The sequence below is a fragment of the Sinohyriopsis cumingii genome, unplaced genomic scaffold (genome assembly GCF_028554795.1).
Source record: "Sinohyriopsis cumingii isolate HCF-2022 unplaced genomic scaffold, ASM2855479v2 utg000622l, whole genome shotgun sequence".
NCBI lineage: Eukaryota > Metazoa > Mollusca > Bivalvia > Unionida > Unionidae > Sinohyriopsis > Sinohyriopsis cumingii.
Window position 1 is genome coordinate 5,237,827 of NW_028315918.1, and position 18,937 is coordinate 5,256,763.

The 18,937-nt window shown below is 37.9% G+C and overlaps 1 protein-coding gene across 1 annotated transcript in view; it reads left to right on the forward strand.

Annotated features, from left to right (window-relative positions):
• The window catches only part of LOC149773716 (uncharacterized), a 113,245-nt gene that overhangs the window by 51,835 nt on the left and 42,473 nt on the right, over positions 1-18,937 (forward strand). The window contains exons 10-12 of the mRNA XM_089946256.1: positions 8,503-9,374; positions 10,500-10,651; positions 18,779-18,839. Of these exons, the coding sequence (XP_089802382.1) occupies positions 8,503-9,374; positions 10,500-10,651; positions 18,779-18,839 (1,085 nt within the window). The remainder of the gene's footprint in view (positions 1-8,502; positions 9,375-10,499; positions 10,652-18,778; positions 18,840-18,937) is intronic.

The window sequence follows — 18,937 nt, forward strand, 5'->3', positions numbered from 1 at the left end:
TTGATATTGCTGAAAATTTTGAAAACATTGGTCTTTGTTTCTCGTGCAGTGGATCATTCTCTAAGCTCGATACACAGTGGCTGATAAAGTACTAACGGTAATGAATATGCTTATTAGTAATTTGAAAATTCATTTTTACTTAAAGTATAATGAATGTTTGAAACTTTTTAACATATGTTGTCCTAGTGTTGAATTATGCATCAGAGGCATGGGCTTTCACTAGGCAGATGTCGTGGAGAGAGATGACATAGGTGGTGAATTTCACTATATGTCTGTCATTTTTTCTCAAGAGAAAAATGTAAATTCTTACCATCTTTTTACTACATTAGTCCTAATGCAGTGAAGTTTTAAACTCTTTTCCTCCACAAATTGCTCAGTATTAACAAGTTTTTCTATATTTGTTAACATAATAAAGATTATTTTATATCTAAACGCCAGTAACATACAATTTGGTTAAACGACTGGATATGCACATGTATATGTATCTATGTACGCGCATATACGTATAGATATGTATGCCTACATATATGTACATGTATGTGGGTGTGTGATACGCTGCACAAGTTGTTTTTCATAATGTACTGTTTACGTTTTTTACATAACATGATAGTAATGCACACCCTATTTGTTTTGTCTTATATATGTTGTACACTAAGATGTTAGTAACTATTCTACACACACTGCCACTTAACATATGTTAGCATTTTGTTGTTTTCATAGACCGTCTACATGAGGCCTGGTTGTACACTAAGCTGTTAGTAACTATTCTACACACACTGCCACTTAACATATGTTAGTATTTTGTTGTTTTCATAGACCGTCTACGTGAGGCTTGGTTGTACACTAAGCTGTTAGTAACTATTCTACACACACTGCCACTTAACATATGTTAGTATTTTGCTGTTTTCATAAACCGTCTACATGAGGCCTGGTGTTTCAGTATCAGGCAATGGTTTTATTCATTTTAAATCACTAGTTTATTGTCATACACGTTCACTTAGTACAGTCTACAAATATTGTCTGGCTATTGGATGCGATACTTACAATTTTAAACAGAAACCTCAGATACGGTTATCATCACCAGCTGGAAAGGACGGGATAGACAAATGTAAATAATCTCAGTAATAAATTACTGTAAATAAAATAATAATAATCTACCAGAACAGAATAGAACATTGGTTATCTGATAGAAGACTATGTGATGTACCTGTGTAAATTTGGTACAATTTTGATACTCAGCTATTATTTTATTCAACGTTGGAGACGGAGCACTGTTTCAAACACTTTTCTATTGGATATACCGTGTACGTCTTGAAAATGCACATCAATCTATAATTTAGTTCGTTGGTTTCGAATTTATGGAACTCGTAGGTATGCAAAACTATAATTTGCTTTCTAAAATGTAAATACTACAACAGTTCACCAGCGATCATCGTTAAGCGCGTATAAATATTTCCATATTTCTGTATACACAATCGATTCAGGTTCCAACAATTGTCAGATGAATTATGAGAGCACAGGCAAGCACGAAACCAGCCATATTTTGTAAGAAGTATAGTAAGCCGTATGGTGTCAGTCTTTGGAAGTATGTATGTACTAATATATAATATGAAATCTGCATGCCGTTGCAAAATGGAAATCTGAAATTTGTTCTGTATCATCAAATAAATAAGAGTAGAAGAAAAGAGAAAACAAAATAACGTGGCCTGGGGGGAGGGGGATCGAAGCGTCTCCCGTTGGCAGTTCTGGTAGTAGATAACGTCGAAGAGCCAGTAAAGTCTGTTTGCAGAGGTTATATATACACTTTCATTTAAGGATTGATTGTTTATTATGAAACAAATTAGACTTACATAAAACACATCTAAGCATATAACATCTTCGAGCTAAAAAGAGTTGTTTATTGACGTCAGCCAACTGGCGAGAACTTTTCTGTGATTGGCTTGGAAAGTAGATTTTATTACTGATGTGTCGGATTCCTTGTTAGCCGCACTGAAACGACAATGCCAAGCCAAGGAAGACGATATTTGAGATTCTCCATTCATTAAGACAGTTTGAAGTCACAAGTCTCGATCGAGTTTGACACCCCCGCAGAATTGACACCCTCCAAAGTCGTCGACAAGATTCAACACGTCCAACAATCCAACGAGGAATTTCACATCACCGATGGCAAAGCCACAATTTATGTGACCCACGTTTCCCCTCGGAGAGGGAGCGGACGCAGAAAAGTGTTATAGGTGGACGACATCCAAACATAGCATTGTCCAAATGATTAATATTAAGAACAAGTGTGTTTAGTACGTGCCATCGTCGTGGGAGAAGAGCGATACCTCAGAACGATATCGCAAAATGGAAAAGAGCCTGGGAGAGCATTCGAAAATCGGACCAAGCCAAACAACAAAGCTAGGCAGAACTCCTGTTAAAGCAAGCTGAACTAACGAAAGACACTGCCTGCGGCATTCCTGAAATGTACAAACTGCATGATGGCTTGGCTCCTTGCTACACGTTATAAGTGTACACTTAAATGGTATTTCGAGGCCCCGATTTCCAGAAGGAAAATATTCACGTCTATCATCACGAAGAAAATTTCCATACCACTACCAATATCACCGGATTTGTCGGATATAATTATCACTGTGTGAAATGTGACCAAGGGTTTAAAAGTCGGGGACAACACATTCATTGTGGAAAGAGATGTCAGGGCATTTTTGCGTCTAAGCCCCGCTTTCCCGAAGGAAAAGAAAGTATTCATTGCTCAACTTGTCAGCGAACCTTTTTCAACCCTACATGTTACCAACAACATCGTATGACACAAGGGCTTGCAGACTATTGAGATTGTGTTCTACTTGTGAGCATGTCATACGCACCAATAACCCCAGAGAACACGCTTGCCAAGGAAAGAAACGATGATATATTTGTCACCTAAATGTGGACTTGGAACACGAATTCTGCATCAAAAAATACAATAGGGAACAAGATGAAGACTTGAAGACGAATGTATTCAATAGACTGGCATTAACATTCCTAATTTCTGGGTGGCTCATCAGCATTCCAAGTGCCTCCAAGAACCTATATGTTTCATTGCCTCCACTCTAGCAACATCCATGAGAACATGCAAAATTCTTTCGAGAACCTAACACTCTTCCCGATATTGACCAATGGATCTTAAACCCTATCAACGACACTGGAGAGGACATTCAATGCTACGGAGACTGCCGTGACTATTGCACGAAGATGGCTCATAAGTTCACAGGATACTATGGAAAATTTCTTCTGAAATACTATTTGGATCAAGGCTCATAATGTCCTCAAGTTACCGTGAACGGAGCCAAACTCATTTGCGTGAAACCGGGGCAACTCGGAATGTCGCCACACCCTCAGTAACATGCCCCCCATCAAGCAATATCCACGTTGATTGTGGCTTTGCCTGACTACTGTGATTATGAAATTAGAGTCTAAACGTTCAAAGGGAAGTAATCTAAATATTTGGATGGACCTACATTTGAGGAATTAGCAAGAGCTGTATTAATCTACTTGGGAGTAGTAGATAAAGTCAAGTGTTTCAGTTGTGGTGTGTCACTTCAAGAATGGGAGCAGAAAGATTCGGCCTACCTGTAGCATACTAGATGGTATCCGCATTGTTACTACCTTCCTTTGATCGGACTCTGGTAATAGCTTCATGGATACTCTAATGCTATAAAAGACAGCAGTCGTACTTTGCCTCTAGAACTGAGAGAACGCATTTATAAGATACAAGTGAAACGCAAAAACAACCTGCATCCGAAATATCAGACTTTTAAGTTACCCATAATATCTGAATGATATAAGAGGATTACAGTCTAAAAAAAAAAAGTCACGGTGAAACTATCTTTTGAAAAGAAAAAAAAGACCTAACGCCTTGTAAGACATATATCCTGTGTACCAAGGAGTTGCTCGACAACAAGGACATAGCTTAGGAGATATGCTATAATTTGCCTTTCGTACGGTGGCCCCATCTTAAAACGGATGGTGACACGAGGATTGCACGCATTGAAAGTTGCCGTTTTACGCATGGAAAAGAATTTCTCCAAAATATCATCATCAGCAAACAAAAACCCCAAGGAAGCTTTTGTGACATCAGGCAATAAATGTGTTACTTCAAACTGTAAAAGACTTGTTGGGTCCCCGAGAGGCCCTATAAAATGCAATGCACGCTGCTGGCCAAAGCATTCTTTCCTCTTCCACGCTAGGACAAGGCAGAAATAGACGTTGATACCTTTTCAGAGCTCATATTCACGGAGACACTTTGGAGATAGGCGGACGAGGATGTCAAAGTAAACAAGATGAAAAAATACAGAAAGCTTCTGAATTCAAATAATGAATTGATAATGTAGAAAACAATTAACTAACCAAATAATCTTATAATTTAGTAATCATATTTATTTTTAATAAAATACTACCTTTAGTTTCAAAAACTCTAAAATGAAAATAATTTAAAAAATAAAACTACGAAAAATATTACTCTTTTAAAATCTCCAATATTAAAAAAATTGTTGAAAATAATAATTAAAATAATCGAAAATACAAAATATCTCCAAAATTATCAAAACTCCCCAAAACACAAATTGTCATTAGAAAAATTAGATTAAAAATCTTGAAAACATGATTTTGAAACTCCAACCTTGATATAATATGTAATGAGATAATATTTTCTCTATTCTCTATTTTATATATCATGATATGTTCAAAGTATTTTTCAGAGATATATTCTGAAGAATATATATATATATATATATATATATATATATATATATATATATATATATATATATATATATATATATATATATATGCACACACACACACACAGACAGAGATTGATTGATGGATTGGTAGTTAGGTAGGTAGGTTGATATATAGATAGATAGGTCGATAGATAGATACATGTGTGTTTTTCAGAATATGTCTTTGAATAATGCTTTTGAAAATATCGTAACAGTAGGATTCATACACTTGGTAAGCTTGCTGTATACTATGCATAACTTATGGATGACTTTAATTAATAATCTACTCTTGGATGTCTTCGCCCTTACAGCTACAACATTCGCTAAAATCAGCAAACGTTTCAAACGCTTCAGATTTAGTGGGCGATTTAGGCAGAGGCTCTCATTTCCTTGCACCATATTATATAAATTTTTCATTTTCTTTTCATCATACGATTGACCTAGCTTATTTAGTTCCGTTGATAAGGACACTCCCAAGTTAATCAATTTATCAATGTAATCTGAGCATGTCTCTGAAAACGCATGCATCTTTTTCGCTTCTTTGATAAATCGATATGATGCACTCAAGCGAAATAGCAATCGCAGTTTCTTTATCTACCGACTTTATAACACATTTGTTTGGTAGTTTAATACCATTCCTATATAAAGTAATAAACTTCTTCAAAATAAGTTAGAGTCTTTCTGATTTTTTCCATTACTTAGCACAGTCGTGTTCTTTAATATAAAATAGATTTCTCATTCCAAGCTGTGTTTTGAATTAGTTCTATGATTTTGGCACGCGACAAATTATATGTATGTGAAGTGTTACAGTCAACTAATTTGTGCTGTCCAAATTAGTTTCATATACGATTTAAAGATTATTAGAGCCACGTATCCATTACTGTAATCGTCCTTACAATAATCAAATTTGACTTTCACTTTCACCAGCTAGATTCGGTAGTCTCCTTACTTAATAAGAAAATTTTGCCTAAAACTTCGATTCGAACCAGAGTTCTTGTGTCGGACTGTACAGCACGTTAGTAGTCACTGCTATGGCCTGTATTGAGAGAATAAATGAAAACCACGTATTTAGCGTTAAGAAATCATTTGGTAAAGACGTGATGGGCTCCGAACCAAGTAAGATATTATTGAAAAATACGCCATTACTATTTACTACTCGTGTAATGGTAAGCATAAATAGTAATTGTAGGCCGACTGGATATTTTCGATACGTTCAGAAGAAATATTAGTTATTTTTCGATATTAGCAAATCTGTTTTACCACCGGTGCAGATTAAAGCAAAATTTATTATCTCTCTCTGAATTTAAGGCCCTACGTGATAGACCATTTTGATAACACCTGCATCAGCTATGGATGATGTAGTCACACAGCTAAGCCTGGGAAGTATTGATCGATCCAGTAGCTACTGCCGCCACTACCGTACACAGCCTCAATAACGAGTATGAGCGCTAATCATCCAAGGCTGTATGAGTAGGGATGATATGGCCCGGTTTTGCCTTTTGTCGCCCTTTTGGGCTCTGATATACGTCATTAGCCATTATCCCCTATCTAGTCATCCAAGCTTTTATCCACCATCTAATCAACCAAGGGTTGTACGTAGTATGAGTAGGGATAATCTGGCCCGGTTTTGCCTTTTGTCGCCCTTTTGGGTTGATATGCGTCATGACTGGTCACTTTTGTGTATTAATAATGCTAACCATCCACATAGTATACAGTTAGCTAGCCAAGTCACGGATGTTAGAGGCTGTAACGTGTATCAGGGTCGGAAAGGGGGAAACAACGCAGAACTGGCATATCAACACCGTTAATTAGACCATCCAGGTACTAAAACCCTCATTTCTGCGTTTTTTAAAAAATAGATTTCTGTCGTTGTTAGCTATTATTGTCTACGGGAAGAGTTTTATAACAAAACAGTAGAGTGGACGAATAATTGGAAACAAATATGCAGTAAGGCAAGCATCAGTGTCACAATCCCGCATTGTTATTATAAATTATACTACAGACAATGTGCATTAACACATTTCTAGCCACCGGTCAGCGAAGCTGACCCCTTAAATTCATATTGAACTCAAGATTGAACATATACTGTAACGAATCAAATTAATAAAATATTTAAGATAAAGACCCCACTTTCTGCTCAATACAATGTACATAGTAATTAAACTGGTTAGTCTTATTGCCAGTTAACAAGTTAATTCATTATTTGGAATTTTGCTTTCTACACGTGAGAGAGTCATTATGTTTTGTGTTGTCCCTTTTACTCATCTGCTTCAATTTTCTTCTCCTTTTTTCCTTCTTTCTCTTTTTCTCTACTTCCTCTACTCCTTCCTCCTTCCTTCCTACATTCTTTCTACTTCTTCCTACTTCCTCCTTTCCTTCCTTGCTCTTAGCTTCCACTCTTGACTTCTCCTTCCTCCTTCTATTCCCCTTTAAGAGATAAGCCACCGCGAATCTCAGAGTAGCCTTCCTTTAGAATTCGCTTAACGACACAGTTTCCCTTTCCTAGCATATTGTGACCTGAGTGAGACCCACGCGTTTGCGTTCTTCCAGAATTCTCAACGCACTGAAACCTCAGCGAAATTTTCCTATACAGATGATGAATATTGCTGCTTAGATTAATTTTAGACTATTTCCCCAATCTGTCTGAGCCCTCTAGTTCACTATATTTGATCCGTCCGTTTTGAATTTAACTCGGCATCAACCGACCCACTCGTGGCGGCTTCCACATGGGTTGTATACGAGCCAACCATGACCGCGGCAATAGTTGAAGCAGATCGAAGGACTATGTTTCTTACAAGCAAACTTGATGGATCCGGATTACGTACTGCCTAGATAAAATATCTAGTTCAATGGTTTATATAAATTAAAAATTCTGCCATGAGCAGAGTTCGTTACAATCATTGTAATATTTTGACCAAGAAACAATTATAGTTGTAGTTTTCATATTTTTGTGTATAAGCTGTATTATCGCCCTGAGTCGTTTATCCTTTAAAGATTATCTAATATTTGTGACAAATACTAAGCACAATAATTATACCAGCTTTCCCACTTATTTCCATCCTAGAGGTCACACCGTTTACCACATAGAGACATTGGTTAGAATTTACCTTTGGCACCAATAATCGTTGCTTCTTCCTCATACAACCGCCATATTGGCATGCGCTAAACAAACTTTAAACAAAAGCTTTTCAACAGATATTTGAAACACGAAATGGAACCAGAAGACTACAGTAATATAACAGAACAAAATTGTGAGTGAACTGAACAGCTAAATTTTGGTCGGATCTCCATGTCAAGTAAACAATGTAGTAAACATCAAATTGAGGTGACTACAGAGTCATATAGAACTGTCTCATTGCATTGTATGAAGTATGTCAATACAAACCTTTTTCTTTTCCTCATTCCTTTGCATATGGAATCTCTTTTCAGATTGTCGGACAATTTTCCTTTAACTTTCTGATGGTATTGCAACCTTTTAGTTCAGTCATATTTTGGATATTCATGGATATTTTCAAAACTTTGTTTAGTTGAAAGTCAGCAGTAAGATGCGAAAATCAAGACTTTTTACTCAGCTATTCTAAACATGGTTTAGTTTTTCTTTCAGATGGTTCATGACGTAATGATCGCTTGAACTGGTACCATACAAATAAAAGTGTGATTCAAGACGGAGAAGAATGATTCATCAGGAAGTGTTTTGTTAAAGGCATTTGCTGTATTTTGAGTACACGTATCCTGTATCTAGTGAGACTTTTAATGTCTGGAACCAACCAGTTTCTGTTTTGTTTTTCAATGAGCTAAAGGAATTCATAATGCCATTTCCAGACGTTGGTTGTGTGTTTGTCTTGTTTATTAACTTGTTTAATCTTCTGCCGGAAGATAGACGGGTAGCTCTTGCATCGATTTTCGATACTTTACACGATCAGTGTACTATCATAACTGAAAAAGCGTTAGGAACTATCACAGTCTTCACTAATATCGCTTTCAGCTCTGTTACTCGTCTTTTTTATAAAATTAAAGAGACAGTCTCGGCCGATTTTTCCAATCTGGACTCTGCGGATTTAAATGTTGTTTACAAGAAAGGCAAACATACTTTTCTGCTGGTAGATTCATACGTTCGTCGAATAATTAAGTGTATAATTTTATCAGAATTGAAATTTTTCCCCAAAAGTTTTGATTTTTTGGATTGGGACTTTCCCACACGTACTTTGCGGAGGAGCCGAAATGAAGATATCTCCGAATTATTAAAGAAAGCTAATGAAGAAGGATATTTAACAGAATCAGATTTGGCCAGTGCCACGCTCGGGCAACAAGCTGGAGAATTTGCCAATGAATGTTGTGACCATAATGTACCAGATTGTAAAGAAAAGGAAAACTATTCTAAGTCGCATTCCTTGAAAACAAATGGAAAAATGGATCAACATGAAACAGTTAAGGATGCATTTATGCCGATGTTTCGTGCAGTATATAAATATCCACTTTTTCCCAAAAGTGCAACTGTGCAAAATTCGAAGTATCCATTGTTTTCGCAGTATTCAACCAGACTCGCGACATTTCGTTACTGTCATTTCCATACGAATCATGAATTGTTTGCCAAACTGGGATTCTTTTGTCGAGGTAAGTACATGAAACCATCACGGAAATTATTTTAGATTTATATAATTAATACCAGCAATAAATGTGACCAGGGCATCATTTTGGCCGAAACACACTATGTCATTTTAAGGCTCATGAAACTTACCGAGGAGCTACGACTGCTAATTGATCACATCGTAATATTAATATGATAATAGCTACCAGTCGCTGTCATTGGTGCACGAGCCATGGCTGGAGAGATGGACAAAAGTAGGCTACCTAAGAACAGGCAAAGGTCGTTCTCTCTTGTTAGGAGTTTCAATTTTCACTTGAAAATTTTACTTTTTCCTCCACGCATTTTCAAAGTACATTAACAGCAATTCGACACGAAGTTTGAATGCCGTTTCTCACGTACATAGCAAGGAAGGGTGGCATGAATCAAAGTAGTACATCTGAAAAATATCATGTTTCTGAAGAATATTTTTCTTTCTTTTCGTGTTCATCACGATAATGAGAAAGAGGTAGAAAACATCCATAATCTAAATGTCTAGGACGCCCAGAATCTCTTTGTTATATCCATAATTCTCTACACGTTGTATCCTGTTAAGAAATATATGTGCAACACTTCATAGAGATTTCAAACTCACTTCACAGTAACCTTAAATTAATTGTATCCATGTTTGTACTAAAAATATTGGTTGTATATATTTTTCTCGAGGGTGTCGATTTCCACTCTGAGACAGAAGTATTTTGACATGAACGTCTTTCAAGAAAGTGTATGCAGACGTACCATCCGATAAAAGCTTGGACTTTTAAGAGAATACGGTTTATAAAACAAATTTTAATACTGTCACAAGGATTTTACACTAGCTATACTTATCCTTTATTTATACGCATCTGACAGAATTTTATCATTTTAGGTCTTTTTGTTTTGTTATGTTGTAATTAATTTTACATGTCTTTCGAAGAATTTAACTACCCAAGTGTTCGAGTTGTATAAACGCATTTCAAACTGATCCTTTTGTTGGCACTACATAGCCACTTTTGTACTAAGGTGACGTTAAACACTGTTCCATACATATATACATTTGTATAAATTGATAAGTCATAGCAAATTATTAGGTATTCAATATTATTGGGTTGAGTTATCAAGTTTTATTTCTCCAGGGTACGGAGAGGCCGTATGCTGTTATGAATGTGGCGTTGCTGTCGCACACTGGTGTAAAGATGACGATCCTTTATTGAAGCATAACCGGTTCTCGCCTTATTGTCGACATTTGCCTCTTGTGGCAAACGAAAAGAGTCTCATCAGCTATAGGGTAAGCATCATTATTCGGCAATACATTAGTCCGTGCTTCCAAAACTTCTAAGTATTTATATGGTAGTTGAATTTCGTCGTGTCAGAAGGCTCTGGAAATGATATATCTTCTTTTATTCAATTAGCTCAATTATTAATTTGTTTGGTAATTTCATTAGTTGATTCTGAGGACATTACAGCCACAGACATGAACATGTTTTAATAGCGACAAGACTTGGACTTTCGACGAAGAAGGTAAAAAGCTACAAATAATGGATGTGTATGGGTATTTCACTGTTCATAATTTTACGGTGTATATTTTCGAAAGCTTTATTTAATACTCTAGAACATTCGTATGTTGAAACGATCATGTTGGTACGCAGTGTGAAGAAAATTGTGATAATTCGTTTAATGTTTGTCGGATAGTAACCATTTGAAAAACATGACGATTACTATAGAAGGCCGTGGGATTTTTCAGACCGGAAACTCATGCATAGCCACACATCATGACACGTATAGGTCCTTAATCATTTCTGCTGACAGTATTTTTGAACATGCAATAACAATAATTGAAAGGGCCGCATTTGTTTGACAATTTTATATTGCATCCTTAGTAAAAAAAAAATAAATCAGTAGCAGTTCTTCTGAAAATCGAGACATCATTTGTTATGTACTGAATTAGAAAACCAATTTTCTTCGCTCTTTTTAAAATGTAGTGATTTCATACTATGAAATTATCGCAATACTCTTTATTTAATGTATTTAATAAAGACAATAACACATCTACGCCACCCACCCCCTAGTACATATGCAGTCTTACGTACATAATTGGAATGTTACAGTATTTAGGATCTAAAATCTGATTGGCAGCATGTTGCTATTCAATGAATTATTACAAATATAATTAGCTACTGCAACATGCACAATTAGTTCCGATTACACGCATTTGCATCCATGTATGGGTCGAAAGATTCTAGAATATCAAAACAATTTCTACATGACATTCGGGACCTTCCAATCAAGACTCTGAACAATTAAGGATCTACCACTTTTTTAACGTTCATAAAGTATGTTTCGAAAACTAGTCGTGCAAACTGTATGATCCGTGAATCAAATAATGACAATTTCATTTTTAAAAGTATATTAATAGACTATTCAAGCCTTGAATAACGGTACTAGAATACATATAAAATAACTATCAGTATCTGTATATGCAAAAAACCAATCAGAAGACTCCACTCAGTTACATGTTTATATGGTACAAAGTAACCCATATTCATTGGATCATAATACGAGCAGCTGACTTTGAATTATATTGTCAATTACTGAAACTGAAATCCATAGTGGACACATGGTCATATGATTCAGCTGGAACATTAATCTTGATTTGCCTAAATACTTTTTCTCATATTTTCCAGTGTCGAAAATGTGGGACTGGTTCCTTCTGTTCCTAGTTAGTTGACAGCATTTGCTATTAAAAAAGGTTTTACTTCTTAGTCTTGTGTAGTATAGGGTATGGGAAAATAACAATTATGTCTCATTAACAGGACAATTTTTTCAGAGAGAGTTATCGTTGTTTATGAACTTTATCAATGTACGAAATGCTAAAAGCACTCAAATTTAAAGAAAAAAGTAAAAACAGAGTGTGCTGCTTTTATTTACTATCATTGAAGAATCTTGAAGCAGGGTGTTTGGTCATGCCAGGCCAAATAATTACGGACGCGATGAAGTACATTAATACGCGCAGATGGGTTCTGCTGGGAAGAATTTAATCGAGTTCCACGCTTGATGGATTATTCCAGGATGCACGAGCAGAAGCGGTGGAAAGGGAACGACTTTCCAGTCGCCTACCATTTATGCGGAAAGGGGACACACACACACACCAATACGGCTATGTCGGGCATGCTGCTGCAGCAAGGTAAGGGGCAAGTACCAATGAGTATGTTTTGTTTTAGAGAAAAATGTTGTCTGGTATATACCCGTCCTATTGTGCAGCACACGCTACTTGCACATCAGCTGAACGTGATATCGCATGCATTGAAGGCGGATACAACTCGTGAAGAGTATTGAACTTAATAAGGCCCTTTAATCCAAAGAGGCATTAGAGAAGCTCCTGGGAGTGATTGGTCGCCTGAGAAAGAACCATGCAGAACAGGCGAAACTCGAGAAGACAAAGCGAGCGGCAAAGACGGCAAGGAAAGGAAGGAAACCAACAGTCTTTGCGCCATCGGCCCCGACCTGTCCGAAAATCAATTGCACCTTGCGTATATTCAGAGGAAGTCAGAGCGTGTTGTGGAATATTTTAAAAACGTCAAAAGAGGGTACGGTTTGATATAGGTTGATGAGTGGGGAAAAAAGAGTCCACGACAAAGAAGCAGCCGTTGGCGACGTAGCCAACTTAGAAAAGTCTAATGAGTGCAACAGTTTTGTGGCATCATTGGGGTAATTATCTACGTTAGTCGGAAATGACTTCTTTAAGGGTGGTGAAATAATCGCGGTAACTGTCCATAACGTGCAAACCCGGCCACAGACTTTGCGCTTCTTAGGGTTCGTAGGATATAATTCTACGAAAAAATGCTTGGAAGAATATTTAGGAAGCCACGTAATGGGAACAAAACGCTGTGCGGGTTATTGGCTTTTCATGTCTTGGATCGGTTCCTGCTAGCAGATGGGCCATTGAGTCGATGCTTCAAACTTCGACAGAAGATTATCGGGATTTACAGTAAGAACTTAACGACGAAGCCACTGAAGAGCTTGAATTAGTCTTTGGGAAGCCTCCGACACAGTGTGGACCACTGAAAGGGCTGGAATCCGCTATCCATATTATGCTCAAGGATGTTCAGTGGGCATGCGACAGGTATGGTACCATCCAGACGGATACAACATCCCTGAGATTGTAAGCCTCGACATGGCCGCCTGCTACCCAGGTAGGCTCAAAAGAATGGATGAATAAGCTCCATAATTTAATGACATACTTCTTGTCGCAATTTATTGGTGGCGTGCAGCCGGACTGGCCGGGGATATCGCAGAGTTTTCTCAGGTGCGTTTCTGGGCCTTTATTTCCTGAATCCAACTGTAAGTTTTGCCTGGTTTGATCGTTTCTTCAACTTCGTAGGGAGTAGCTTGGGCTTCTACGGCACTGATGAAGCTGGAGTTCTCAAACACTTCGAGCTGATTGAGGCCATTGCTTACTTCATCGTTACATGCACAATTAAAAAACATAGTTGAAGGCCGATTTTACATTGAAATGTCAAACTTTGGGATCGTGAAGAGTCTCTACCAGAATATGATGAAACAGCATTTGCCACCAAAGTAAATGAAACAGACCAATTACAAACATGGATCCATTATTGGACAGGCGACAGCGAGGTGTCAGCCGGTTGGAAGCAAGATTTTGCATCCACGGAGAAAGTAGAATTAGGCCTAACCGAATTTGATGCGCATCGTAAACGTCTTAGTTTTTCCTAAAAGCGCACCACCAAGTTTATGCCAACACAGCATGGCACAATTGCTGTGAAATGGGACAAATTCCAACGTGGATATGCAAAGCAGAAATATTTCGCTATACGCGATAATGACATGGGGTTGATTCAGCTTGAGCCCTTGGCATCGATGCAGTACCAAGTAAGCTCGCCACAGGCCGAGATGTGATCCTAACCGAAACACGCAAGCAAGCAGGCACCGAACTACTTTTGGGATCCGATGACACAGCACTCAAGGAAGCAATTGCATGGAGACCTGAAAGCTTTCCAAAGCGAGAGAGCCTGGATATCAACAGTACTCTTTATAGGATATGTAGAGTATATACATAACCTTTGGAAACTTGCAGAGCTTGATAACCAAAATCGCTCTAGAAAACACCAGGCTGATCCGGATGAAAACCACACTAGCATATTCAAAGAAGAAAGAGAAACGATAAACAAGGAGATACAAGATCGCATTAAAAACCTAGAAGAGAAACGCAGGCTGCAGATAGAGGCTGTCAGGGCTAACAGTGAAGCTTTCGTCACCATTTTAACCGGTTCAGGGAAACCATGAACATACTTCTTCACGAGGACACAATCCTATCCAAGAGGTTAAGAACACTCTTCTGCGAACAAGGAACTTTATTACCTCAGTTCTCACAGTACTTGACTTTATCATTAGCACTATTGTACTAGCAATCAAAGAGGAGTCGTGTGAGGCATTAACCACGGAACGTATATCAGAATCCGGCGGTGTAAATGATTGTCAAACATAATCTTGAATCGCTAGTAGTAATGTTTAATACAACGGCAAAATAAGCGAAGGCGAGTTTTACCCTTGAATTATCTAGTTAATTGTGTCGGTCTGAGTTATGCTGGAAATGCAGTCAGGTGGGTGGTGAGTCCTGAAGGGACACGCGTACTACCATGTTTTGAAGAACAAATTGGAATAAATTACATGAAAGGGGTATCTACGAGATATCAATATGTATTTTAATTGCAAACCACTCACGAGTTAAAATGCCAGACTGTACTATAACTTATTAGTTTTAAAAATAATACTAGGTTTCGCACGAGAATAAACCATAAACAAACCTGGTGCAAACTTGGTCCTATCGTTTTAGCGGCACTTGTTTCTGGGCCATCGTCCCGGTGTGCTCCAGAGACTCAAATCCGCTGTTTCTGTGTTGTTTTGTTAGCAACACCAGAGCAGACAGAATTGCATAAGTTGGTATGATTACAGCATTAAACGTGTCAGGCTTGCGTCATTGGGATGCAACATAAACCTTTCAATACGTTAGTGCTTTAAACTGAGAAACTAAAACGACACTAGGACCGTTCTTGGATCCGGTATTTACTTCATTAACCTTCATTAGTTTCATAGGGATGGGATTCCGGCATCGCTTTCAATCCGTGTAAATGTGGTCTGAGTGGCACACAAGAGCACTACTGCCGTTCCAAGCCAAGCATAACACGAAATCCTTACAGCTAGTTTTGAGTTTTTGTTTGCCACCAGAGACACGATTTGGTGTGATGGTCTTAACGTAAAGTCATAGCCGACAGGATTCGCAGCCACTTCAACCATCTTTGGCTTTCGCAATGTGAGGTCTTGAAGCCTAATAAAATGTCATGGGGCGAGAAGCCTGACATAGATATTAAGTCAATATAACACAATTCATTTGGTGCCCCCTGCCTGGTCTGGTATCGACGACTGGGTTTTGGCGCAGCTCCCAAAATAAGTTGACATCAAGAAAGCATACAAGCCACTGGTACGAGAGTATCTTCGACAATACTGAGTTTGTCACGTACCTATTAATATTGGGGTGGAACGAGAAAACAATACGCATACACATTTATTACTAGAACAACCCAGAGCACCATAAGACAACCAGCAGTCAGCTTGGGATAACATCGCTTTTGCTTTAGCCCGAACAACATCTGAAAGTACATCTCCTCAATCGATTTTGGGACGATTGCTACAACAAAAAAGTGTTATTCAACATAGTTTACATTAACGCCGAACGTATTTTCATTGGGGCCCTTTTTCATTCGCCTCCCCAAGAGAAAACGCGTTGTGCCCTATCAAATTAATTGGTCACACAAACTAACAACCGGTTCACGTGCAGTCAGATGACATGTTGTCTGTGGTTCTTGAAGAGCATGAGAGCGAAGAAAGCCAAGTTATTTAACGTTCTTTTGATATTAAGGAAACTGATATAGTGTTTTACATCATCGCCCTATCGATGGTAAGACACGAAAGAGGTGCGTGTTAACATGGGAGCTACACTCCATCACTCGAGATCAATTAAACTTTCATATCACGCTGATCATAGGGGAGTTATAATGTCGCTACACCCAAAACTTCATGATTCACGAATCATTGACCTGAAAGAAATCTGGTGGGCTGAAATTTCTTTACGTGAGAAACTGAACAGTATCGTAAAAGGTTCAAGTACGCAGTATATGGTGATTGCTTTGACACTACAGTATGGCTGCATGGCTACCGGTGTAACGAACATTGGAATCGCAACAACTATGTTTACTCTTACACTTGTAACTGTCATTGAGACCACTGTGTTAAGCTGTGGTTAGTTTCCGTTGCAACAATTTTAGTAGCTGTCGCATCATCGACAAAATCAGAATATGGGCTAAAACAAAACTCAGCATAATTACAGTACAGTACAGTACTTCTTGGAATTACCATGGGCGCTATGGGCGCGCTTGCACTGTATGAGCTCCGCGGCTAGCACTGCAAAATATCCCGTCCTGAGACATCTCGTAGAATCATCGCGACTTCCCTCCACATCGCTACAGTCCGACTCATAGCTTAGGAGTAGTTACTACACGAGAAGCACTATAAGGAGCATTATGTTCCCACTATAGCAGTCGCGAATTGTGTCATGACATCAATCGACAGGAACCATCGATCAAGAAACACCTCATACACATAGTACCTATATTATGTCGGTAGTTTTTCTTAATAAACTCACACCAATCGCGTGGCTACAATAAGTCCTCAAAGTGGTTATCTTTCTTGTATTGTTTCTGTAAACAAAACTTTGATGCCAAAGCAGCCTATTTTATCACCGGCTTTATTATCAAACTTGAAAGAACGGTCCTAAACACAAATAAAACGTGTCTGTTCGGCAATATAATTTCACGGTCCGACCACTATACACCAATATTTAGAGCAAATGTTGACATTGTATGTGTATCCTGTAGACACATTTGCTGTTGCTCGATATGTGTTTTCGCTCCTCGCGCTCTAAAGGCCAAACGTATATCTGATGTGGACATTTTTGTTTATCCACTATACAAAGAAATATCTTCTGTAGCACAATATCTGTTTCAGTCATGGTTCTAAGCACGAAAATATATAGCACATGTACACATTTTCTTTGCATGTCAGTGGGCACACTAGGGCGCCTCTAAACTATCATTGTAACATATATTGCGGAGAAAGCAACAATGGAATTTGAGTAAAACCCGCTCATATTGCAGTCTTTTGATATTGTACCAATCGTGCTGGAATGTCTCAGTAGTTCTAATATTTTGAGGAAATTGCTACATATTTTTATAGAGAAACCCAAACCAGCCATTGACAGGGTCATAGAGGAGTCTGTGTAACGCTTTGTCTTTGGCGTGTTGCAGGTGCATAAGGGTAGGTCAGACTTTCTGAGAGAGATGTGAAAATTAAGGTTCTGAAACTTCCTGTAGATGCGATGGAGTACAAAGGTGAAGATGTAAATACAGATAACCTAGTCTGAATAATAATCTATGATAAAATGAAAGTTGATTCCAAACCAGATGAAACTCAATGTTCTTGTGTCGCAGGAAGGATCAGAATTGGCAAAGTCTCAATCATTGCTAAAGTCAATGCTTATGAAATGTAATCTAAAGAAATATCCAAAAGAAGGGAGCTGAAAGGTAGCGTTGAGAAACTCGTTGCTGCTGAAGACCTTACAAACACAAGAAATCGCGCAAAATGTAATATGTCATATAAGATTGAATTGTTTTAGTCTTTTAATGGTATAATTAACTACAAAGACATTACTTCTGGTGAAAGACACAAAGCCAGCAGATCCAATGATCTTTTCGCTCTTCTATCTACTATTCCGGAACAAAATTAAGATACGAATGGAGTGTTAGATACTGCTGTTGATCGTAAACTGTTAGCCTATGCAATACTTTTAACTGTATTTCCTTTTGATACGTGCATCCTTTATTAAAATTTAAAGATCCATTTATGAGCGTAAGTGTACGACTATATATAGCGATTTTCGGTTTTGTAGATTTAGCACCATTGCTCTATACATGATAGGTTATACATGGCGGCCAGTAGACCCGGTGGAGGAAGAACCTGGGAAGCCCCGGAAAGAACCACCGACCCACGGGACCAAACCCGAGAGAAATTAACCCACTTGACCAGAGGTCAGATGGCAGAGATCGGTAATGGCGAGTGCCTAAGAGTCTTATACCCTTAGAGCCTTATACCATTCGGTCACCAGAATTAGACAAAAGAGTGATATGTGCATGTGTGTCACGATGTATGTAAAAGTAAATATTTATGCATCAACGCTTATATATGTATGTACGTATGTACTTACGTACGCACGCACGCACACATGCAAGCACGCATTTATTTATTTATTTATTTATTACTGTTTCTATTGAACATTGTAGAGAGTGAGTTTCAACGAAAACAAGAGAAGGATTCAAACTTTAGAGCGAGTGGAATAAAGCAAGGTAAAAGATATTCAGAATGATTTTTGTTTGTAAATTGTTTTCATTTACTTTTCCTTGCTTCACCTTTGTAGGTTTTTGTATGACCAGAAGTGAAAACT